The 26,823-nt window shown below is 40.1% G+C and overlaps 2 protein-coding genes across 2 annotated transcripts in view; one reads left to right on the top strand and one right to left on the bottom strand.

Moving 5' to 3' along the window:
• Positions 1-6,196: 6,196 nt before the first annotated feature.
• The window catches only part of TMEM192 (transmembrane protein 192), a 55,113-nt gene continuing 34,486 nt past the window's right edge, over positions 6,197-26,823 (bottom strand). Inside the window, exon 7 of the mRNA XM_042935136.1 lies at positions 6,197-7,267. The gene's annotated coding sequence lies outside the window, so the exon portion shown is untranslated. The remainder of the gene's footprint in view (positions 7,268-26,823) is intronic.
• LOC122217731 (putative tripartite motif-containing protein 75) lies at positions 9,769-12,094 on the top strand. The gene has a single exon (XM_042935133.1). The coding sequence runs from the start codon at positions 10,685-10,687 to the stop codon at positions 12,092-12,094; it is 1,410 nt and encodes a 469-aa protein (XP_042791067.1). The 5' UTR covers positions 9,769-10,684.

The raw sequence follows: 26,823 nt of genomic DNA, 5'->3' as shown, positions 1-26,823 counted from the left end.
CAATTATATGCCAATAAAATGGGTAATCTAGAAGCAATGGACAAATTCCTAGAAACATATACACCACCAAAACTATAACAGGAAGAAATAGAAAATTTGAACAGACCCATAACCAGTAAGGAAATCGAATTAGTCATCAAAAATCTACCAAAAAGCAAGAGTCCAGGGCCAGATGGCTTTACAGGGGAATTCTACCATTTAACGGAGAGTTAACACCTATTCTCTTGAAACTGTTCCAAAAAAAAGAAATGGAAAGAAAACTTCCAAACTCTTTCTATGAAGCCAGCATTACCTTGATTTCCAAAACCAGACAGAGACCCCACTAAGAAGGAGAACTATAGACCAATTTTCTTGGATGAACATGGATGCAAAAATCCTCAACAAGATATTAGCCAACCGGATCCAACAATACATTAAAAATTTTATTCACCACGACAAAGCGGGATTTACACCTGCGATGCAGGGCTGGCTCAATATCCACAAAACAATTAATGTGATTCATCACATCAATAAAAGAAAGGACAAGAACCATATGATCCTCTCAACAGATGCAGAGAAAGCATTTGACAAACTATAGCATGCTTTTTTGATAAAAACCCTCAAGAAAGTTGGGATAGAAGGAGCATACCTCGAGATCATAAAAGCCATATATGAAGACCCAATGCTAATACCACCCTCAATGGGGAAAAACTGAGAGTTTTCCCCCTGTCAGGAACAAGACAGGGATGTCCACTCTCACCACTGTTCTTCAACATAGCATTGGAAGTCTTAGCCTCTGCAATCAGACAACACAAAGAAATAAAAGGCATCCAAATCGGCCAGGAGGCGGTCAAACTTTCACTCTTCACAGATGACATGATAATCTATATGGAAAACCCAAAAGATTCCACCAAAAACTGCTAGAACTGATCCATGAATTCAGCAAAGTCCCAGGATATAAAATCAATGCACAGAAATCAGTTGCATTCCTATACACCAACAATGAAGTGACAGAAAGAGAAATCAAGGAGTCAATCCCATATACCTAGGGGATAAAATACCTAGGAATAAATCTAACCAAAGAGGTGAAAAATCTATACACTGAAAACTATAGAAAGCTTATGAAAGAAATTGAAGAAGACACAACAAAATGGAAAAATATTCCCTGCTCCTGCATAGGAAGAACAAATATTGTTAAAAATGTCGATACTACCCAAAGCAATCTACATATTCAGTGTATCTATCAAAGTAACATCAGCATTCTTCACAGAGCTACAACAAATAATCCTAAAATTTGTATGGAGCCAGAAAAGACCCTGAATAGCCAAAGCGATCTTGAAAAAGAAAACCAAAGCAGGAGGCATCACAATCCCAGACTTCAAGCTATACTACAAAGCTGCAATCATCAAGACAGTATGGTACTGGCACAAGAGCAGACACTCAGATCAATGGAACAGAATAGAGAACCTGGAAATGGATCCACAAACGTATGGCCAACTAATCTTTGACAAAGCAGGAAAGAATATCCAATGGAAGACAGACAGTCTCTTCAGCAAGTGGTGCTGGGAAAACTGGACAGTGACATTCAGAAGAATGAACCTGGACCACTTTCTTACAACATACACAAAAATAAAGTCAAAATGGATGAAAGACCTAAATGTGAGACAGGAAGCCATCAAAATCCTCGAGGAGGAAGCAGGCAAAACCTCTTTAATCTTGGCCACAGCAACGTCTTACTCAACACGTCTCCAGAGGCAAGGGAAACAAAAAAATGAACTACTGGGACCTCATCAAAATAAAAAGCTTCTGTACAGTGAAGGAAACAATCAGCAAAACTAAAAGGCAACTGACAGAATGGGAGAAGATATTTGCAAACGACATATCAGATAAAGGGTTAGTATCCAAAACCTACAAAGAAATTCTCAAACTCAACACCCAAAAACCAAATAATCCAGTGAAGAAATGGGCAAAAGACATGAATAGACACTTCTACAAGGAAGACATCCAGATGGCCAACTGACACACAAAAAAATGCTCAACATCACTCATCATCAGGGAAATACAAATCAAAACCACAATGAGATACCACCTTACACCTGTCAGAATGGCTAAGATTAACAACTCAGGCAACAACAGATGTTGGCGAGGATGCAGACAAAGAGGATCTCTTTTGCATTGTTGGTGGGAATGCAAGCTGGTGCAGCCACTCTGGAAAACAGTATGGAGGTTCCTCAAAACACTAAAAATAGGACTACCCTATGACCCAGCAATTGCACTACTAGGCATTTATCTACGGGATACAGGTGTGCTGTTTCGAAGGGACACATGCACCCCCATGTTTATAGCAGTACTATCAATAATAGTTGAACTGGAGGGTGTTATGCTAAGTGAAATTAGTCAGTCAGAGAAAGACAAAAACCATATAACTTCACGCATATGAGGACTTTAAGAAACAAACAGATGAATATAAGGGAAGAGAAAGAAAAAATAATATAAAAACAGGGAAGGGGACAAAACAGAAGAGACTCATAAATATGGAGAACAAACTGAGGGTTACTGGAGGGCTTGTGGGAGGGGGGATGGGCCAAATGGGTAAGGGGCACTAAGGAATCTACTCCTGAAATCGTTGCTGCACTATATGCTAACTAATTTGGATGTAAATTTAAAAAAATAAAAAATTAAATTAAAAACAAATAAAGAAATACAGTGAAACATGATTTTGGGGACATTCAAGAGACAGATTGCAGTGTAAGTTTGCGGAAAGGGTAAAACCATACAGGGAGTAGGTGTGGCCTGAAGAGATGACCAGGATATACTCCTCTACATTCTTTGATGGTCACTGCTTGCCCTTTCTCTCCATTTATTATTTTTTCTCCCAGAAAACATTAAACATTGAATATGTTATACTTTATTAGAATCCCCACATTTATTGTATTGTAATTTTAAGAGTGCATAGAATTGAAAACATTCAAGTTCATCCATAAAACAGGAAACCTCACCTTGCCTAGTATGAAAAACTCCTGAGGGCGAAAACTGTAGATCTGATCATTTTTCTGAATCTATAGGTTGGGCCATAGAACTAAATGCAATTAGCCAACAGGTTGGGAAGGGGCAGAATAAAGATGCAATTACCTACCCTCAGAGAGGCAAATTAATCCCCCAAATCTACCTCTACATTTTGTTTCTGTGCTCAGGACTAATTACCTTTAAGAATTATAATCCACCTTTCCTTTTCATATCTCCCTTGGCTCCTCCTACCCCCCCCCCCCCCACTGAAATTGCTTGCACTAATTCATCCATCAGTGACCTGTTGTCCCAGTCCATGAATACTTTTTCAGTCCCTTTAATGTTGTCTTGAGCCCTGGCCCATGACAGTGCTGACTTCCTCTGACTGCTTCTCAGTCTCTTTGGCAAACAGCTCTTCCTTTACCTGCCCTTTAGGACTCCTTGCTCCCTAAGGTTCTGCTCTTGGCCAGTGCCCTCCACTTTTCTGCCTCCACAGGACCTACATACAGCCAAACACAAGTTCCCAAAGTCACACACCCTGTTGACAACACTGTGATTCGGAAGAGTGCGGGGCTTTAAGGTACCAGGCAACCCAGGGCAGGGGTACTCTGGGGTTCCCCAGGAGCATGGACAGAATTTAGGGATATATCTGAAGGGAGGACAACAGGAACTGCTGATGGAGTGGGTGTGAGTAAAGGAACAAGAGAAATCAGAGATGCCTAGTAGGTTTTTGCCTCAGCTATTAGGAGAACAGTGGTTCCCTGGATTAAGATGGAGAGGCCTGGGGGAAGGTCAGGTTCTGGGCAGATAGAAATTAAGAAAATTAAGATTTAACAGAATTTCTTTAAATTAAGAAATTAACAGAAATTAAGATTTCTGTTTTGGGGCTCCTGGGTGGCTCAGTGGGTTAAGCATCTGACTTCAGCTCAGGTCATGATCTCACAGTTTGTGAATTCAAGCCCAGTATTGGGTGAGTTCTAGTCCCTCATTGGGTGAGCTTGAGCCCTGCTTCAGGTAAAAACACGAGCCCCGCTTTGGGTGAGCCCCACTTCTCTCTCTCTCTTTCTCTCTGCCCTTTGTGGGATTCTTTCTTTCTCTGCCCTTTACTCAATTGCACTCTCCCCCTCCCTCCAAAAAGATTTCTGTTTGTATCCATGAATCTGGAGATGCCAGTTTGAAATCCAAGTGAAAGCCTCCATTGGGCGGTTGCATACAGGAGACTGATGGTCCAGAAAGAGGCCAACCTGAGAAAAATTTTGAGCTCTCAGCACAAAGGTAGCTTAGTTAAAGAGCGATAATACCACCTAAGGAGAAAAATTAAAGAGAAAAAAATGAGGACCCTACAGAAAACTCCTAAAAGTAATACAAATTAACAAATTCTTAAACTCACTAGTAATCAGGGAAAAGATAGTTAAACCAACATCGATTTCTCCTATTAGATTAACAAAAGTGAAAATGACCCTTAATAACCAGTTGGCAAGGATTGTGAGGGAAATGATACACTATCAGTGGAAATGTTAATAGATACAGGCTTCCTTTTTACACTTTAAAAACAACTAAGACATAGGAGGAGGATGAAATAAACTTGATTTTTTTTTAAACAGCATATTTCAATTTTGTAAGTAAGTTGTTCAAGTATATCATTTTGTATGCATATAGTATTGCTACCAATACTTTTTTTTCCCCCTCTCTTTTTGAGAAACTGGATTTCATCTTGTTCTTCAGTCAGATCACCTTATCATCATTTTATGCAAGACCACACTCTTATTGTTTTTAAATATCTCCCCTCATTCTTGTTCTCCACTCCTGTTCTCTCTTCCTCCATTCAGTACCTCCTTGAATGCATTTCATTTTCCTTTAAGACTGGATGCATTTTTGTAAGATTATAAAGTACTGCTTTGTGGGTCTAAGTCTGTTTAATTTGGGGTGCCTGGGTGGCTCAGTTGATTAAACGTCTGAGTTCGGCTCAGGTCATGACCTTGTGGCTCATGGGTTTGAGCCCCACATCTGGCTCTGTGCTGACTGCTCAGAGCCTGGAGCCTGCTTTGGATTCTGTGTCTCCCTCTCTCTCTGCCCCTTCCCTGATCGAGTGTGCTCTCTCTCTCTCTCTCAAAAATAAATAAAAAACATTAAAAAAGTTAAGTCTGCTTAATTTACCGATATGTTCATTTGATCCACATGTACTGTATAAGAATTCATTTAATTTATGTTGGACTTTGCTTTTTAGTTCCTGCTCTTCACTTAAAAACAGTATTGGTTATGTGCTTTTACAGTGCTACATGAATGGTATTAATACTTTATTTTTTGTCTACAATCTTCCACTATTCACCAATAATAATAGATTTTCTTTAGTGATTTATCTCTTATCAGGTTAGCTGAAGAATATTATGTATGTACAGTATTATTTACTATGGGACTCTGTTATACATTATACTGGATTCACATGAATACAAAAAATATTTTCAGGTGTAAAACCTTTTTATCCTCAGTTAAATCTTTTAAAAATCTTGTTACAAGCTTTAAAATTTAAAGCTTATACAAAGTAGAGAGAATGGGAAATGAACCTCCATGCGACAATCACCCAAAGTCTTACAACTTAAGAATCACTTCAGAATTATGTTATATCTCTGTCTATATCTCAAAAAAAGAGGACAGATTATTTCTCAATAATTTTCTAATAAAATTAGTTTGTACATTGAACCAATGCTTGCTTTATATTGACACCTTCAGTGTTAACCTTCTTTAAGGAAGAAGATCTTTCAGCAGGTAACCCAGCTGGGCAGTTCTGGGTTGAAATCTCTTTTTGACATTTTGAAAGTCATAAAAATGCAAACAATAAAAGAAATTGCCTGGGCGCCTGGCTGGCTCAGTCCATGGAGCATGGAGCAGGAGACTCTTGATCTTGGGGTTGTGACTTCAGGTCCTACATTGGGCATAGAGCTTACTTTAAAAAATGAATGAATGAATGAATGAAACTGCCCTACATTGTTATTATGAAGAAGACTCTAAAGTTCTTAGGCCAAAGACACTTAAGGGCTTATTATAATTATAGGACGCCCCCCACCTTCTCTCTTTCACGCCCCTCCCACTTAGAGGAGGAGCCGGGTTTGCTGGGTGGAGTCATCTCAGCTGGTCCCTCCCATTTATAATGTGGATTTCCCTGCAGATTGTGCCTCCCTGCGCAAATAAAGGGACCTTAGCAGAGGCTCCAGGTAAGCTGGGAGAGGGAGGATGTGGGTGCGGGAGACTGGAGCGGTAGGATCCGTGGCCTCTGGAGTTAAGCGCTCAGTGCCCCGTGAGAGACCATGCTTGGAGAGACCATGCTTGGAGAGACCATACCTCGTCAGGAATTGTAAACTCTGGGTTTGGCTTATTTCAAAACACATCCCTTGTAACATGGTTCCCGGTCTCTCAAAGAGCCTTGTTAAGAATCGCCTGAAATGTTTGCTAAACTCACCGATAGCCAGATCCCACCCTGCCCTAAAGGGGAAGTAATACCTGTTTCAAAGCCCTGGGAGGGGCTGGTCTGAGGTTGAAGTGGAATTTCCTTATAGGATGTCTCAGAAATGGTTTGCGGTGGGGCGAGTGGAGGGATAAGAGCTATGGGCCCCTGTACCCCTGATTCCAGGCCCTGCATGGCCTTCTTCTTACTTAGTTTAACCATTCTGCCTTCTTACAGAGGGCAGATTAAGTTTCAGTGAGGTTGAGTAGTTTACCCAAAGCCACCGAACTTGTAAGGGAGCAACAGGAATCTAATTCGACAAGTATTTAATCGGTTCCTGAGCTGAGTGCTTAAGGATCAATTATAAGAAATCAAAGTACACTCTTGGTGGTTAGTGTGGAAGACAGAGCTTGACCTCAAAACACAACAGTAATTAAGGTTTACGGAGGGAAGGTGTCTAATACTGAACCTTGAACTAGGATATTGAGATCAGGGGGGATGTTTGAGATCTGAAGGGAGAGGAGGAACTAAGAAAGGACACTGAGCGATGGACCAGAGCTCTGCTGGACTTTAGGTCAGCAGTGTTGCAATGTCCTCTGGCCATAGGGAGGTCAGCCTGGAGAAAGTGAAGGAAGAATTGGGGCTGAAGCCAGCTTGGGGGCTGGATGCCAGACAAAGGCCCTGACCATGAGGGGTCTTGGGAACGCAGTGAAGGATTTGGGGGAGCCTGGGCACTTTCTAAATCCTGTACCTGTGTAAGCAGAGGCAGGAATGGCAGGGGCCTGGTAGCCGCTGGTCCCGGGTCATCCTGGAGAGTCCACAAGTCTGAAACTCAAACCACTGTAAAACAAGTTTTTGATAAATTTGGTGCAAAATGTATTTGGTAAAAAAACTTCACCTGACACAAAGCTTTTTGTATCCTATAAAGGATAGCTTTAATTATCTCACTTGCTTTAAATACACATGAATTTTGCATAAATATTACAGTGTTTAATTAGGAAGTGTTTCCCCAGACTCTTTTGGGGATGTTCACATTATACTTGATGTATGTACTATATTCTTTTTCTAAAATATAACATTCCAAATATAGTAGTAGGCCAGTGGTCTCAGGGGAAGAGAATGCGGGAACTGGAGTGAGGGATTAGTTGAGAAAGTGGGAAGTCTCCTGCTTCCTTCGGTCTATAATGAATTGTTTGCATCTTTCTACATCAATACATTTAGTACTACCACCTTTCTTTAAAATCTGCTTGCTGGGCGCCTGGGTGGCTCAGTCGTTAAACGTCTGACTTCAGCTCAGGTCATGATCTCACGGTTTCGAAGTTCAAGTCCCATATCGGGTGAGCTCGAGCCGCACTTCTGGTGAGCCTCGCTTCTCTCTCTCTCTCTCTCTCTCTCTCTCTCTCTCTCTGCACCTCCTGAGATTCTCTGGCCCTCAATCGCTTGCCCCCCCTCAAAAAATAAAATAAAATCTGCACTTAAGTCTCTTCAAAAGAATGTATGTGACATGCACGTGATGTAGTTTATTCAGCCAATACCAACAGTAGAGATTTCTAATGTTTCCACTTGTTTGAAGTTCAAATCAGTGCTCAAGAGAACATCTTTGTATGTATTTGGATATTTGTTCACATTATATGTGTGTTAAAAAAAAACAACACTCAACTGAGTAAATTTTAAAGATCTCAAATCTAACAGAGAAGAACTCTGAGGTGCTGTACAAAATGAAAACATTATAGGCAGAAGGGAGCGGGAACAAGGAAATTATACAGGCAAAAAAAGCAAGGTGAGTTTCCTTTAGAGGATAGCAAGGGTCTATCAGGCAGATCAACTAGGCCTGATCAGGTGACTCCTGATGGAAAGACTCCATTTCTGGGAGAGTTAAGTCTTGGTGACATGGGGCTTACCCCATTTTGGACCCATTTTCTTGTTTTTAACATTTGATTTTTGGAATTAGTATCAGTGGAATTAGTAGGGCAAAGCAGAGTTTTTAAATCTTTGATGGATATTTCAGCATTGGTTTCTAAAAATAAAAGGTTTCTACTTCACCAGTCTACAGTGTTGGAAACTCTACCTCCCAAAGCCAAAACAGGGTATTATTCTTTTCAATTTTACCAATACAATAAGCATAGTTAAAGGGGAAAAGCTCTTTTTCAGTTTGTAATTCTTAAGTTATTAATAAGTTTCTGTGTTTTCCATAACGTGTTTTTATGCTTCTTTTTCTGCACTGGGAGTTCAGGTTTTTAAAATTTGTTTTACTTATTTTGTAGGTACTCTTTGTTCAGAGATAGGATTTAATTAGTAAATAAAAATATTTTTCCTTTTTTTCTTCTTTTTATAAATTCGTATGTCTAGATGTTATTTCCCGGCTCTCACTACGCAACAGCCTGTCCAGAAGCACATTGAGTTGTTGAAGGGGAGCAGAATTTGCCACCCCAAAATAAGCTCTTCTGCATAAGGATTATTTCAAGCTGATTATTTTTGAAAGAGGGCAAATGCTGGATAATGTTTGAAAATAGAAGTTGCCCTTTTGTGAGGGTAATTTACATTCATAAAAGAAATATCCATTTGTAAGGGTTTCTTTGCACTCTGTATCGCAAGAGGGGGATGACTAAATCTCTAGAAACCCTTATCTTTGAAGAAGGCAGGGACTCAAATCTGCATAACAACCTTACTCTTGTTTACTCTGCTTTGCCAAATAATCTCCCCAAACTGCTCTCCTCCCTTGCATCTATTTTTTGTCTTTAGCTGGAGATGGTATTTAAAATGGTGGCTTGGGCCATTTTGGGGGAGTTACTCCACTTTTCGTGGGTATCTCCATTGTATATGGAGGTATACATATTATAAAACATATATTTTTTCTTGTTAATATATCTTTTTATAACCGGGGAGGCTCAGTCAAGAGCCTAGGAGGATAGAGGGAAAATTATATTTCCTCCCCTGTACCTTAGAGGAGCAAGGATGAGAAAAGCAAACCAAATATGGTAAACGTGAATTCTGAGCCATCAGAAAAACTGTGTTTTAAGCTTCAGAATTGAGGAGGTTTCCTTAAGTTCTGTACTCTCATAAGACAAAAGTTTATAGTGATATTATAATCATTCTTCACTCAATTCTAAGAGTTTGGGATTGTAGGGGAGGAAAAATTTTCCCTTCTGTCCTTTTAGGTTCTATAGCTAGTTTAAGAATTAAGTTGAGATAGAAGAATAAGAAAAAACTTTAATAACCTATTTATGCAAAGGAATCTCACAAAGATATGAGACTCAAACGACGACCCAGACAGACCAGATGATTGGGACTTCCATGCCATCCAGAGCTCAGGAAAGAGCCAGAAGTCTGGAACCTTTGCGGTTGAGGGAGGCAATTCCCAGAAAGGTGAGTAGAAAAAAGTCTGGTAAACAAAGGTTCTTATGTTCTGCAGGTAAGTCTCTTAGGTGAAAAAGTTCTTTCCGGTAATAGCTCTTTTTGCACTAGTCCCCCTTTATAATGTAAATTTCCTTTATAATTGCAAATCCCGCCCTCTCCACAAAGGGGGAAATTACTTTTTTAAGGCAGTTAAGATGGAGGTAAAGGGCTTTTCCTGCTGGGTCTCGAATGCCTTCCTCAAAATAATTCACATTACTAATGGCCTATTTTCGGGTTGCATGTGCTGAACCCCTTCAAGATGTAAAATGAATTCCTCCAAGTTACATAGATAGGTGTCTTAATTTGGCTGTGCTACATCTATCTGTCCCAGAGCCCATGCCCTTTCCACAGCCCACGTTGGGGTGAATGGGAGGTAGATGAGATGTAGGGATTGTGGTACCAAGTAGGTAGGAATAGATAGAGCATCATAATAAAGGCATGGAAATAAAAGATTGGGGTTAGAAGAGGGTAATCTGACTAGAATTTGGTAATGGGTAGGACCACCTGAAACAAACCCAGAGTTGTTTTTGTTTGTTTGTTTTTTTAAGGAAGTTATACTTCATCTGCAAGTAATTCATGATTCGAGGAAACAATTGTTCTCCTGGCTAAGAAAGCTGCCTCGCTCGGCTTTCTTTTCTCTGTTTCCAAAGGCTGGAGAGGACTTGTCTAGTTGAGTTGTGACTGGTTGCAGGCTGTGGGAAGGGCTCTCCTTGGCAGCTGGAATTAAAGGCCTGAAGATTCACAGGACTTTAGCAGCGGCCAGCAAAGTGAGGACTGAGATTTTACAGTGTATCCACTTCTCACTGGAGCCCAAGCTCCTGAAGAAAACCCACCTCAGTCCAGTCTCTCATTCACAGCCCAATGGCAGTGTCATCAGCCCTGGCAGGACTCCAGGCCGAAGCCAACTGCCCCATCTGTCTGGACTACCTGAGAGACCCCGTCACCACCGAATGTGGGCACAACTTCTGTCGCTGCTGCATCCAGCAATCCTGGGCTGATCTCAGCGACAGGTTCCCTTGCCCCGTCTGCCGTCACTCATGTCGAGAGACGCACTTGAGGAGCAACACCCAGCTGGGAAGGGTGATTGACATTGCCAAGCTCCTCCACATCAGCAGGAGCAAGAGGAAGAGGCGGGACGAGAGGCATCTGTGTGAGAGGCACAACCGGGTCCTGACCCTCTTCTGTGAGGAGGACCTACAGGTGTTGTGTCCGGCGTGCGTGCGACCCCCTGACCACCAGGGCCACTGGGTGAGGCCCGTGGAGGAGGCCGCCTCTCACCATAGGCAAAGGCTCGGCAGTTACATCGAGCCCCTGAAGAAGCAGGTGGCTGATATTCAGAAATTAATAAGCATTCAAAGCAAAAAACCCTTAGAGCTGAAAGAGAAGGTGGAAAACCAAAAGCTGGAACTACTCTCTGAATTTGAGTGCCTGAAGCAATTTCTAGATCGTGATCAAGCCGCAGTTCTTTCTCGGTTAGCTGATGAAGAGAAGGACATTCAGCAGAAACTGAGTGCAAACATAACTGCATTTTCAAACTACATTTCCACCCTCAAAGGTCTGCTGAGTAAAGTAGTAGAGAACAGTGTGCTGTCTGAGGTAGAATTGCTATCACAGATTAAACATTTCTACAAGAAGTCTGAGGATGAGATTAGCCCATCAATCTTTTCGATCCAATTAAGAAGAGAAGGTTGCAGTTTTCCTCCCCAGTACTCTGCTTTGCAGAAAATTATTAAAAAATTTGGAGTGGACGTGATCCTAGACCCTGAGACGGCACACCCTAACTTGATTGTCTCCGAGGATAAAAAAGATGTGAGATTTGCAAAGAGAAAACAAAACGTTCCTTACTTTCCAAAAAGATTTACAACCAACACAGTCGTCCTGGGTTTTCCATATTTTTATTCCGGCAGGCATTTCTGGGAGGTTGAAGTGGGAGACAAGTCTGAATGGGCTGTTGGGATTTGCAGAGACTCGCTTCCCACAAAGGCCAGGAGATCTCTGTCAGCCTGGCAGGGATGCTGGAGGCTTCAGCTGCAGGGGGATCGATATAATGCAGTGGGAGCTGTTCCAACACTGCTACTGTTAGACGTGAAACCCAGAGGCATTGGCATTTTCTTGGACTATGAGCTGGGTGAGATCTCATTTTATAACATAACTGAGAAATCTCACATCTATACTTTCACTGACACTTTTACTAGACCGCTTAGGCCTTATTTCTATGTAGGACCCGATTCAAAGCCTCTCAGAATCTGTACAGGAACAGATTGTGAATGAAAACTCCCTGGACCATCGTAATAGTTGTTTTGTTTTAAAGAATGGAAGGTGGGGGCGCTCGGGTAGCTCAGTTGGTTAAGCGTCTGACTTCAGCTCAGGACATGATCTCATGGTTCGTGGGTTTGAGCCCTGTGTTGGGCTCTGTGCTGACAGCTCGGAGCCTGGAGCCGGTTTTAGACTGTGTCTCCCTCTCGCTCTCTGCCCCTCTCCCGCTTGTGCTCTGTCTCTCGAAAATAAATACACATTAAAAAAGAATTGGAAGGTGGGTAGGCTCATGTATTAATTAACATGCCAGTAAAGTGAAACCCTCCTCCACACACCCCCGCTCCCTGTCATCTCCCAGTTTTTTCTTTGTCCAAGAAGAAAGCTTTGTTTGCACAATTCTCTAGAAAACAGTGCTAGTAATGCCTCTCTCCAGGAATGTTGAAGGGGTTTTCTGGGTGTGAGGGTGGATTAAGTTGGTCAGAAAGTGCAGATGGAGTGTGCAAGCAAGGGATTGACCAAAACAGAACTGGTCAGCTTCGCCTCAGCTCTATCAAAGTTGTGTCATTAAAACATTGTGCTATTCTTGTCATGTACAAGTTGTGTACTAGGCAGAGCAAACTGTAACCTTAGTTTTCCTAAAGGGCACAATTGAAAGGGATGGGGCAGACATCAGAGGGAGTGGCAGACCGTTTTTTCCTTTACCCCAATGGGGCCAGCTACTGGCAGCACTCACCACATCTGCCTTTTTAGAAACCCTCTACATAGTTTTCATTTCATCCTAAATTCTTTGTTATTATGCATTGTATTTTATAGCATGGTGACTCACAGCATTGTAGAAAATTGGAAAGTCTTATTAGTAACAGACATTGCAGTTTAGAAACCATGTCAGAGAATATAAGATGAATCACCAAGTAGTAAAAACTATTCGGGCGTGATGGCAGATCTATTTTTATTCAGCATTTTCTTACTAGGATAGCTAACATTTAGCAAGTCCTATGTCCCAGGAGTTACAGTATTTTCAAAGCAAATACTAAGTGCAAGGCACTAGGCTGTTAAAGAAAACAAGTGTACATGTTTAACCCTGGACACTGCACTGACTTCACCAGAAGGATCTAGGTTCTGTTCGTTTTCTATGATGTACTTTAACTAATTTGCAAAATGTACTTATTTTGCATGAAGGTGAAACTATATAGCTATGTGCATATGCTCCAAAGTTAACTTTCATATCTTTCCCTATTTTGAATAGAATTTTATATCTTAGCCTCTTATTTCCATCTTCATATTGATGTCATTTCCCTTTGTTTTTCTCTTCCACCAAAAATCTTTATGTTTTTGAAGAAAATAGATACAGTCAATGTGTGGGTCATTTTTTTGGAGTCTGATTTATTGAACAACTGAAAAATACTAACTCAGTGACGGAAGTGTGAATAGGGTGTTAGGTGACATCAGGGACCTATTTATTTTGTTAGATGTGATACAATTATGATTCAGGAAATGTCCTTATTCTTAGAAATTACTAGTGAAATATATAAGGGTGCAATTTTGTTTCTATGATTTCTACTAAAGAACTCCAGCCAAAAAAAGGTGGGGGGGTGGAGCAGGGAGGACACAGAGCAATAAATGAAGCTAAGTGACAATGCTGATAATTCTGGAATCTTGGTGATAGTATATGGACATTCGGTTTATATACTCTTATCAAGATAGAAAGCTTCTGCACAGAAACAACAAAACTAAAAGGCAACTGACTGAATGGAAGAAGATAATGGCAAATGATACTGGATATGTTAGTATCCAAAATCTATGAAGAACTTATCAAACTCAACACCCAAAAAACAAATAATTCAGTGAAGAAGTTATTCAAAGGATACAGAAATGCTGATTCGAAGGGACACATGCACCCCAATGTTTATATCAGTGTTACCAACAATAGACTATGGAAAGATCCCAGATGTCCATCAATATAGACCATGGAATACTACACGGTGATCAAAAAGAATGAAATATGGCCATTTGCAACAACATGGATGGAACTAAAGTGTATTGTGCTAAGCAAAATAAGTCAAGCAGAGAAAGATAAATATGATTTCACTCCTATGTGGAATTTAAGAAACAACAGATGAACAGGGGAAAGGAAAGAAGATAAAAATGAAGAGGGAGGCAAACCATAAGAGACTTTACAAAATTTTTTTAATGTTTATTTTTGACAGAGAGAGAGAGAGAGATTATGAGTGGGGCAGGGGCAGAGAGAGGGAGACACAGAATCTGAAGCAGGCTGCAGGCTCTGAGCTATCAGCACAGAGCCGGACATAAGAGACTCTTAAATACAGAGAACAAACAGGGTTGCCGGAGGGTGGTGGCTAGGGCGATGGGCTAAATGGGTGATGGGTATTAAGGAGGGCACTTGTTGGGATGAGCACTGGGTGTTGAATCCCTGGGTGTATATAAGTGATGAATCACTGGGTTCTACTCCTAAAACCAATACTATACTGTACATTAGTTCACTTGAATTTAAATAAAATTTTAAAAATAAATAAAAATTAGCAGGGGTATTTCCTTTTGTCTTTGTGCACCAAAGTAAGGTTTCTGCATGGACTCACTCTGCCATCTCTACCTGAAGTTTGAATGGGTGCATTTACAGTTGAATGAACACATTTATCTCTCCTATCTTATCTAAAATAGGTTTATATTGATTTTGGCTAGTTCCACATTTCTTGAGTTTTGAGAAGCTAGCTGTTCTTGAACTACAAATATTAACTATCCATTTCCTTAGAATTGAGTGCAGATTGGATGTCCTTTGAGCAGTTACTAGGTGGGCTCTCTATTGGCTTTACATATTTTTTTTTTTTTTTTACTGTAATAGTATAACAAAAGATGCTTTGCCTCTTCTATTGTCTGTTGCCTAGTTACATTATATGAATTATGACAAACTTCAGGATTACATTTCACTTTCCTTTAGTTTTCAATTGGACTTTTTTTGACAACTGTTTTTGATAAATTCCCTGTTAATACAACATGGTTGCTCTAATAAAAAAAAGAAAAATAGCCATATAGAGATTATTGGTGTGACCCTTTCCCCTATTCCCTTAACAATACAGGCACACACACATACCCACACACCCTTCCTATTAACAGCATTAACATTTTGTGTATACCTGTACTGATTTCTTGGCATGCATAAATCAGTATATATTAAGGACTTTTTATGTGCACTAATTTTTTTAAATATATTTTCTAAAGTTTATTTTGAGAGTGAGAGAGCGCAAGCAGGGGAGGGGCAGAGAGAGGGATAGAGAATCCCAAGCAGATTTTGCACTATTAGCACAGAGCTCAATGCGGGGCTGGATCTCACCAACTGAGATCATGACCTGAGTCCATATCTGGAGGTGGATGCTGAAGTGACTGAGCCACCAAGGCACCCTGCCCCCCCCCCCCCCCCCTTTTTGCTTCTGGTGCAAAAAGGTGGTTTTATTCAAGCACAGGGACGGGACACAGGACCTGTGGGCAGAAAGAACTGCTGTGAACTAACTTTTTAAATCAATTATTCCATATTTATGTACTTTATTTTTTTAAAGTTTATTTATTTATTTAAAGAGTGTCTACAGTCAACATGGGGCTCAAACTCACAACCCCGAGATCAAGAGTCAAATACATGCTCTTCCAACTGAACCAGCCAGGCCACCCCTATGTGAACTAATTTGTAATAAAGCCAATATATTAGGGACAGCAAGAATGGAAGAAAGGAGCTTTGCAGGTAACTTAAGGATTTAAGAACAATGGGAGGCCATGGAGAGGTTTGAAGCAGGAAACAATATGATCAGATTTCTATCTCATTGGCTATGTCACTCTTACATTCAGATTTTTGGGTATCTAAATTTAGGAGTCCTCAGTAAATGCTTAGAAACTGAAGCACTGAAAGTAGATAAAACTTAGAGAAAGAATGCTGGGTGAAAGTCACAAAATTCATAGGACTAGCTGAGAAGGGGACTATCTAGGAAGATTATTTTCCCTCCCCTACAAGGGTAGAGGGGTCCTGAGATTAAAAAGTGAGAACAACTACCTCAAAGTTTAGAAGGAAAGAGAATGGAATACAGACCACAAGAGGAATATTTGGTCTTTGACCTAGAGAGGTTAACTCCTTGACTTAAAAAAAAGGTAAAGAGGATGGATAGGATGAGATTTTGGATCTACTAAATTCATTATAGAGGTTTAGGGATTTCCCATCTGACAGGCTCTACTTTTTAATCTATATATTTACATTTTTATCTACATATTCATGAAATTTGTTTTCTTGGTATAAATTACTACAAAAAATATTAAAAATTTTGTGGGTTCTGGTTTCAAGTCATGTTTAGAAAGTCATGCCTATATCAAGTTTGTAAAAATGGTCTCCAATGTTCTTTTATATCTTTATATTAAGGTTAATTTTATATGTCAACTTGACTGGACAGGGGGTACCCAGTTTAAACATTTCCAGGTGTGTCTTTGAGGGTGTTTCCAGATGAGATTAGCATTTGAATCAGTGGATACAAGTAGACTGCCCTTCCCTTTGTGGGTGGGCATCACCCAGTCTGTTGAGGGCTTCAATAGAATAAAGGAGGAGGAAGGAGGACTTCACTCCTATTTTTCTGTGCTTGAGCTGCCACATCTCATCTACCTAGGATTCAGGCTAAATCACACCACTGGCTTTCTTAGGTTTCTGTTTATAAATGGCAAATCACTAGACTTCTTGGCCACCATGATCAGAAGCTAGTTCCTCATAATATATATGGCTTCTATATATCTATATCTATTTTCTCTCTATATATAATACCTTCTATATGTATATATATCTTCTGTTCCTCTGAAGATCCCTAATATTCCTTATGCTTTTATTAAAACTTTCTCCTTTATTACCTTTTGTTTATTTATTTTAATTTTTAATTTTATTTTTTTAAATTTACATCCAAATTAGTTAGCATATAGTGCAACAATGATTTCAGGAGTAGATTCCTTAATGCCCCTTACCAATTTAGCCCATCCCCCCCCCCCCCACACCCCCTCCAGTAACCCTGTTTGTTTTCCATATTTATGAGTCTCTTCTGTTTTGTCCCCCTCCCTGTTTTTATATTATTTTTGTGTCCCTTCCCTTATGTTCATCTGTTTTGTCTCTTAAAGTCCTCATATGAGTGAAATCATATATTTGTCTTTCTGTGACTAATTTCACTTAGCATAATACCCTCTAGTTCCATCCATGTAGTTGCAAATGGCCAGATTTCATTCTTTTTGATTGCTGAGTAATACTCCAGTGTGTGTGTGTGTGTGTGTGTGTGTGTGTGTGTGTGTGTGTATACCACATCTTTATCCATTCATCCATCGATGGACATTTGGGCTCTTTCCATACTTTGGCTATTGTCGATAGTGCTGCTATAAACATTGGGGTGCATGTGCCCCTTTGAAACAGCATACCTGTATCCCTTGGATAAATGCCTAGTAGTGCAATTTCTGGGTTGTAGGATAGTTCTATTTTTAGTTTTTTGAGGAACCTCCATACTGTTTTCCAGAGTGGCTTCACCAGTTTGCATTCCCACCAATAATGCAAAAGAGATCTTTCTCCACATCCTCACCAGCATCTGTTGTTGCCTGAGGTGTTAATGTGAGCCATTCTGACAGGTGTGAGGTGATATCTCATTGTGGCTTTCATTTGTATTTCCCTGATGATGAGTGATGTTGAGCATTTTTTCATGTGTCAGTTGGCCATCTGGATTTCTTTGGAGAAGTGTCTATTCGTGTCTTTTGCCCATTTCTTCACTGGATTATTTGTGTTTTGGGTGTTGAGTTTGATAGGTTCTTCATAGATTTTGGATACTAACCCTTTATCTGATATGTCGTTTGCAAATATCTTCTCCCATTCTGTCAGTTGCCTTTTAGTTTTGCTGATTGTTTCCTTCACTGTGCAGAAGCTTTTTATTTTGATGAGGTCCCAGTAGTTCATTATTTATTAATAATGTCTATACCCAATATGGGACTTGAACTTACAATCCTGAGATCAGGAGTCACATGCTTTACCCACTGACCTGGCCAGGCACCCCTATACTTTATGCTTTTAAAAATAGAACAATATAATGAATATGTGATTCTTAAGAAAATTCAAGTTTTATAGGAATATATAATTTAGAAAATTAAAGACTAAGTCCACAAAAGCAACCACTGTTATCATCTAACAGTTTGGTGTGCATCGACCACCAGTTTTATTTTATAAAAGTTCTACATGCATATACTTTACCGTCAAAAAGTTCTACACAATTATAAGAAACTACATTCTCTAACCTCCCCAACTCCTCTCTTCTCAGAGATAACTACTTTCAGCTCTTCAGAATATCTTTCAGTGTTTACCTCCATATTTCTTAAAAAAATTTTTTTTAACGTTTATTTATTTTTGAGACAGAGCGAGACAGCATGAATGGGAGAGGGTCAGAGAGAGGGAGACACAGAATCTGAAACAGGCTCCAGACTCTGAGCTGTCAGCACAGAGCCCGACGCGGGGCTCGAACTCACGGACTACAAGATCATGACCTGAACCGAAGTTGGCCGCTTAACCAACTGAGCCACCCAGGCGCCCCTCCATATTTCTTAACTCCTCTTTTGCTACTTGTTTTTTCAGGTTTAGGCATTGTTCTACCAACCTTCCACCGCTCCAGCCCAACCACACATGTGCAATATTTTTTTCCTCCAAATCTCCCATTTAACTTTATTGTCATTTTTGTTAACATTCAGTATTTAAGTTATGACAGTGAATGCTCTAGTCACTTTTTTCTCTGATCACTTTTCCTTTTTCACTCGTTAGTCTTCCTCCCTTTGAGTTTAGTGTTCTACATACTATTTATCACTAACTTGTTTATGCACATTCACACTGCTGATTCTCCAGGTCTCTCGAACATTGAGGATGACATGAATTTTTTTGCCCTGAACAAAGGCAAGACCATCTGGTCTTGCCATTTACTGAAATGGGGGAAGATAGGTGAGCAGGTTTGGGGTAGGGAAGATCAGGAGTTCAGCTTCAAAAATATTAATTTTAAAATGTTTATTAGATATACAAGTGACAATCATGCAACTGTCTAGGAGTTCTGGAGTTCGGGAGAAAGCTAGACCAGCAATTTAAATTTGGGGAATTATTCAGGCAATGACATTGGGTGAAATCAGAAAGGGAATGTGTGCAGACTGATGAGAAGAGGGCCTGGGACTGAACGATTGAGCTCTCCAACCTTGAATATCCAGGGAAAGAAATTGGACGCCAACCAGAATGCCTGCTGTAGCGTATCTCTCCCCCTGATTTCAACTAAAATCCTCAACAAAATAGAAAAGCAATTATCTGAGGACTCCAAAAGGTAAATAATGACAGACAGACTGGGGAGGGAAGGCACAACTTGAAAAGAAACCTGTAGAGTTTCCTTTTTATATCTCCCAGCTTTGTGCTGAGTGAGATAATGAATCAAAGACAGCAAAAACTCAGAGAACAATCCATCTTAGGAGAGGACCAGAAAAAAGGCCCCTGGGGATATGATTTCTTTTTCTTTTTTCTCCCAGAGACCAGACCTGACCCCAATTGGGGATCTGTACTCCCAGGCAATGGGAACCAGGAAAAGGGGTCCCAGTTGCAAGGGATGGAGGAGGATCCGTCTGTTTTTTTCTCTCTTGCTCCTTTGTCCGCAGTCCAGGCCCGTTTGTTCAGAATCGCACAATTGCACAGGAAGCTAAATTTGCAAGAAAACTCCATCTGTTTGGCCACAGGTCATTGGGAAAGAGAGGACGTGGGGAGGGAAGGAGGAGAGAACTGGAGAAGGGAATTCTGTCTCAGAATATTTCCAGGCCCACCCAACAGCTGAGCCTGAGGGAACAACCCAGCGAAGTAAAGCAAATGCTTTGAGAAATGCAACGACGATGTAAACCCCTTCCAAGTCCCAGACAATTCCTAAGTGGCTCACACGAGAGGCAGATACAAATATAGAAAGGACTCTTGAAAATCAACACTAAGCAGGCACCTGGGTGGCTCAGTTGGTTGAGTTTCCAACTTCTCAGGTCATGATCTTGCAGTTTGTGAAAGTTTGGGTCAAGCCCTGAGACAACTGAGATCTGTGCTGACAGTGAGCAGCCTGCTTAGGATGCTCTCTCTCTGCCCCTCCCCCCCATGCATGCTCTCTCTCTCTCAAAATAAAGAAATAAAAATCAACACTAAGAAAGCAAGCACCCCAGTAAAAAATGGATAAATGATCAGAACAGACTTTTTACCGAAGAACATGAACATGATAAATAAGCACATGAAAAGATGCTCAACATCCTAGCCATCAGTGAAACGAAAATAACACAGTAAGATACTACTGCCCACTTACTAGAATAGCTGAAATTTTTAAAAAGTGACAATGTCAAGCACTGGTAAGTATGCAGAGAAACTGGAACTTTCTATGTTGCTGGCAGAAATGCAAAATGGTAGTTATTTGGGAAAATCGTTTGGCAATTTCTTATAAAGGTAAAGGTTTATAAAACCATATTACTCAGCAATCCTACTCAGGTGTTTACCCAGATGAAATGAAAACATCACTTAAATGAAATTCACACAAACGCTTTAAAGCAAATGTTTATAACAGATTTATTCATAGGAGCTCAAAACCGGGGGCAACCCAAATGTCTGCACTGAGAAATAGACAAACTATGGTATGTTCATGGGATACTTAATTCAGCACTAAAAAGGAGTGAACTATTGATATTTGTAACATGGATGGATCTCAAGTGTATTACGCTGAGGGAAAGAAGACAGACCTAACAGGTTACATACCATATGATTGCATTTATATGACCTGGAAAAAACAAAACTATAGAGCTAGAAAACAGGTCAATCCTTGCCAGTGGTTAATAGTCAGGGGAGGGTTTGATTATAAAGGGAATGTAGAAGTAGATTTTTTGGGGGAAAGGGCTGTTAGAACTATTTCTCTTGTAATAGTTTCCGGTTGTTGCTGTAACAGATTAATCACACGTGTGTGGCTTACCACAAATTTATGATCTTCCAGTTCAGAGGCCAATAGTCCTAAAGCCAAAGTGTTGGGAGGGCTGCATTCCTTCTGGAGGCTCTCGGAAAGAAATGGAGTATTTCCTTTTTGCCTTTTCCAACTTCTTGAGGCCACAGGCCAGCTGCTGTCCCTCCTCCATCTTCAGGGCCAGCAGTGTAGCAGCTCTGAGTTCTACTTCCCTTATAACATCTTCAGTGACTCTTCCTCTCCAGCTTTCTTTCTTCCCTTATAAGGACCCTTGTGATTAAGTTACACTGGGCCAACCCAAGCACTTTAAGATAATCTCTCCATCTTTCATGATACTTAATTCATGAAATTTAATTATACCTGCAAAGTCCCTTTTGCCATTACATTAACCTCTAGTTTCTTGGAATCAAGACATGAACATCTTTGGAGGGGGGGCCATTATCTTGTCTGCCACAGCCCACTCTCTGGCACCCAAAGATTTACATCTGTCCCACATGCAAAACAGCTCCATGTAGGGGCGCCTGACTGGCTCAGTCAGTAGAGGAAGTGACTCTTGACTGGGATCCTGAGTTCAAGCCTCACTTTGGGCATAGAGCTTACTTAAATTTTTTTTAAAAAGGGGCGCCTGGGTGGCTCAGTGGGTTGGGCGTCCGACTTCGGCTCAGGTCATGATCTCGCGATCCATGAGTTCGAGCCCCGCGTCGGGCTCTGTGCTGACAGCTCAGAGCCTAGAGCCCATTTCGGATTCTGTGTCTCCCTCTCTCTCTGCCCCTCCCCTGTTCATGCTCTCTCTCTGTCTCAAAAATAAATAAACGTTTAAAAAAAAAAATTAAAAAAAATTTTTTTTAAAAACACAAAAAAGCCAAAAAAGCAAAAATCCCTCACATCCACCTCATCTCGACCTGCACAGAGTTTCAAACTATTACTATGGTGGTATTGGTCAGACAATGTTATCTATACATTTTTCAAAAGTCATAGAACATCATAGCAACAGTGAAATTTTCCTGTACGCAAATGTTAAAACTGGGTGTAGAAAACAGGGAAAGAGCAAAGGAGACAGCAGAAATTGCCAGTAGGGTGACAAGAAACCCAAAGATTGTGGTGACCTGGAAGCTGAGTAAAGCAAGTATATCAAGGAGGGTATGATGAACTCAGATGCTCTTGAGATCCAGGATGGTGAGAGGTGAGTACTGACTGAGCATCACGGAAGTCTCTAGTGACCTTGCCTACAGTAGCTTCTGTGGAGCAGTAGAGGCAAAAGCCTGACAAAAATGTGGGTTCAAGAGAGAATCGGAGAAGTAAAGACAATTAACACAGATCAGTGCCAGTCCGTGAGCTATTAACAAATAGTTACTGGTCCTCTAGGAGAAAGGAGTATACACTAGAATTTAAACCAACACACTGATTCTGTTATTCGGAAATCTTGCTATGAAAAAAAATCATCTAATCTTAATTCTTCATGACAGTTGATTTACATACTGGCTCAAGAGCCTTCTCTTCTCATGGATTGGTTACTGTTGCCAGCACCAGACCAGAGACCAACCACACCTTGAGCAGAACTGGCAACACTCTAGAAGGGTTTGCTGCTTTACATTTTAAGTTGTCAGGGCACCCAGCTGGTGAAGCATCTGACTTTCGCTCAGGTCATGATCTCACGGTTTGCGAGTTTGAGCCCCACATCTGGCTCTCTGCTGTCACGCAGAGACCACTTGGATCCTCTATGTTCTCCTTCTGCTCCTACCCCGCTCATGTGTGTGTGTGCTCGTGTGCTCTCTCTCTCAAAAATAAACATTAAAAACATTTTTTTACATTAAAAATAAATAAAGCCTTTTGTTTCCTATTCTTCTGTCATTGTGAGTTTATGCTTTAACAAATTCTTCATTTTTTATTAAAAATTGTTTTTGTTTTAATGTTTATTTTTGAGAGAAAGAGAGAGAGAGAGAGTCAGAGCAAGAGCGGGGGAGGGGCAGAGAGAGGGAGACACAGAATCTGAAGCAGGCTCCAGGCTCTGAGCTGTCAGCACAGAGCTGGATGCGGGGCTTGAACCCACAAACCACAAGATCATGACCTGAAGTCAGATGCTTAACCGATTAAGCCACCCAGGTGCCCCACAAATTCTTTAAAAAAAAAATGTTTATTTATTTTGAGAGAGAGAGAATGAGCAGACGAGAGGCAGAAAGAGAATCCCAAGCTCAGAGTCTGATAGGCTTGATCTCATGAAGTGTGAGAACATGACCTGAGCCGAGATCAAGAGTCGGATGCTTAACTGACTGAGCCATCCAGATGCCCAGCTTAACACATTCTTTACTATCATTTTAGCAGAGGAATCAGTAGTAACTTTGTATATTCAATCCACGCCATCTTAACTTTCAAGTACCAGGTTTTCTTTGTATGTATGCTATGCACTATTACTTACAAAGCAGTTATATTAAATATACTGAGTTGCAACTTACATTTTTTATTTACTATATGTTGAACATTATTCATTAGAAAATAAGTCACTATACAAATTTTAAATAATACAGAAGCAGAATAAAAAGCCAGAAATCTTTACTTTTATTCTTCTCCTTCTTCAACTCTTCTACCTTTCATTCTCCCACTCCCATTCACTCTTTGCAGTATGAACTACTAAGTTTGTTTTATATCCTTCTGGACCTACTTCTGTCTTGATTCACACACACGCACACATGCACACACAAATTCTTAACCTAAGGGGAATATCAAAACATTATACAAATATATTGGACAATATGCTTTTTTTCACTTAGCAGTGTATTAGAGGCATGATTTCATGTTGGGGTGTGTGTGTGTGTGTGTGTGTGTGTGTGTGTGTGTGTGTATTTGCTCATATAATTTTCATACATGAATACTTTTGTAGGAAAGATTGTTGGGAGTCAAAATTACTGGGTCAAATTACCACTAAGAATGCTTTTCCACTTATTTGCCCATTATTGACATATCCATTGTGCACACTCCTGCCAAACTTGGATATAACCAATCTCTTCACTCTTGCTACTGTGACTTGCAAATGTACCTTGTTTAACTTCTGTTTCCCTGATAGGTAACAAGGTGGATTTTCGCCACCGTGTTTCATCTATGAGCTGCGTGTATTTATCCTTTATTTTTCTTTGCTGTGCTTTTGTAAATCTTAAATTTAACATTTGAATAGGGCACTTGGGTGGCTCAGTTGATTAAGTGTCTGACTCTTGATGTTGGCGCAGGTCACAATCTCACGGTTTTTGAGATTGAGCCCCAAGTTGGTCCCCCATGCTAAGCATGCATGGAGTCTGCTTGGGAATCTCCGTCTCCCTCTCTGCCCCTCCCCCACTCATGCTCATCTCTCTCTCTCTCTCTCAAAATAAATAAATTTAAAAAATAAAAATAAAAAATATCAAATTTTAAAATTAAAAACATAGGAAGGGATATACAATGAAGTCTGGCTCCCACCTGTCTTCTAGCCACCCAGTTCTCCCCACAGGTTGGTAGAGGTGAACTGTGAGTCCCAACTCTCTAAATCATGCGGTTGGTCTTACAGGCGACTAGTCCCTATCCTCAGGGGGGTTTCCAAAAGTCACTTCAATAACATGTAAACCCAGGTGTGGTTGAAAGGGGCTTGTTATGAATAACAAGACACTCCTTTCACTTTTATGGTCCTAGAGCTATTTGGGAATCTGCTGAAGACCAACTATTTTAACAAAAGGTACTCCCAGTGCTCTTAGGAGATTCCAAGGTTTAGGAGCTCTATGCCAAATGTACTTTTCTTATAAATCACAAATCACACTCTGTGACATGAATTGTAAATGTTTTTTTACCCATTTTTGTATTTGTCTTCTAACTTTTGGCTCGTTCCTCTCATAACACTTTTTGCCAAGGGGAAATTTGAATTTTTATGTAGTTAAATATATCAGGGTTTTCACCGATGGCTTTTATACCAATCTTAGAAAAAGTTCCCCTACTCTGAAATGATTTTAAAAACCTCTCCCATTGTTTATAGTACTTTCGTAGTTTTACTTTAAACCATGAAATCTTTGAATCAGCAGTAATTTATTAGATATGAATTCCAAGGCAGGGATATAATCTGTTAACCTAAATAAGGAGGTAAACTGCAACAAGCTCAAATTACCAGAAATTGAGTTTATTTGGGAACAGCACAAGAATTGCATTTCAGGGAATGCATGCTCTAGCAATCTACAGGCAAGTTTGCTGAGGATTTGGGATGGTTTGTATTTATGGGCAAGGAGTACAGAGCAGGCAGGGGTGGAGGGGGTGGGGGCGTCTAGTCCAGCCAGAGTTCAAACAAGAAGCTCATTGGCTTGAGGATGGGGAGAGCTTCTTGGTGGATGTTCACTGGACAGGAGATAAGTCTCAGTCTTCTGTACATCAGGCATTTATGGGAAATCAGTCTCTGTTCTTAAATTCCATGCTTCTGAAGGTGCATGTGTGAGGTTCTCCATTTCATATCCTCCAGTTCCATGTCAGATGGAAATCCTTTCACAAACCTGTGTTTTTCTTTGATGGTTGACCTAGTTGTCTCAATACCATTTACTGAATGAGCTAACCTTTTGGTGATTTGAATTGTCACCTTTTATATCCTAAATTCCCATATACACTTCGGTCTGTTTGTCCCTTTCCTTTTTTGTTACATTGATCTGATTGTGGGCAGTATCTCACTATTTTAATCATTACTGTTATAGTATGGCTGATATTATATTATGATATGATATTATATTATGGCTGAGCACTAGTCCTCATAGATAGATTAACCAAGGGAGAATGGCCGTGTTTACGATGTCAAGCCGCTATCTGAGGACATGCCATGCCTTTTCATGTCTTATTTTTCAGTAGTGTTTTTAACTTTTCTTCAAAAAGATCTAGGTATTTAGTCTTTTTTGTTGTTATTATAAATGGGGTCTTTTTTGAATTGTATCTTCTAGCTGGTAGTTGCTTCTATAAAGCAATAGATTTTTACATATTAACTTTGCACCCAGTCACCTTACTGAATTTGAATTCTCTCATTTCTGTTTTTTTTTTTTTTTTTTAATAGTTTTCCCAGTAGGTTCTTTGGAGTTTTCTGCATCTTCAATCATGTTATCTGCAAACAGTGTTAATTTTATCACTTCCTTTTCAAATTATATAGCTCCATATTGTTTTTCTTATATACATGTTTTGTTAAAACCTCTAGAATAATAAGTGTAGACATTCTCATTTCTGATGTTACTAGAAACATGTCTGATATTTTCTACTGATTTTCTTTTCTGTAGCATTCTTTTCAAATGAAAATCTTATGCAGGATAATGGTTTTTTTTTTTTACCATTTAAATTTGAATTGATATGATTACATTCTAATCAGGAGAGAGAAACCAAGCAAATGAGTAAATTATATCATACTGTAGGAGATAAGTACAGTGGGGGATGAATCAAACAGGGTATAAAGGAAGAAAAATTTTCCCTTCTTCTCTTCTAGATTCTTTGGCTGGTCTGGTAACAGAATGGGCATAAGACAGATTAACAAGAAAAAAACAAATTTAATTTCATATACACAGGAGCCCCATAAAAAAGATGAGACTCATAGCAGGAAGCCTTTAAACCTTTTAGACAAAGAAACAATACATTTGTGAAAAACTGACAAGACAAAGGGGTTTGGGGTTAGGGATAGTAAACTGGGGTGAAGAATTATCAAGACTTGTTTATACAGTCTCTTTAGCCTTAAACCCCATCTCTGGTCATAAGGATGCC

Source organism: Panthera leo, chromosome B1, assembly GCF_018350215.1.
Source record: "Panthera leo isolate Ple1 chromosome B1, P.leo_Ple1_pat1.1, whole genome shotgun sequence".
NCBI lineage: Eukaryota > Metazoa > Chordata > Mammalia > Carnivora > Felidae > Panthera > Panthera leo.
This window is presented reverse-complemented; position numbering and strand designations above follow the sequence as displayed.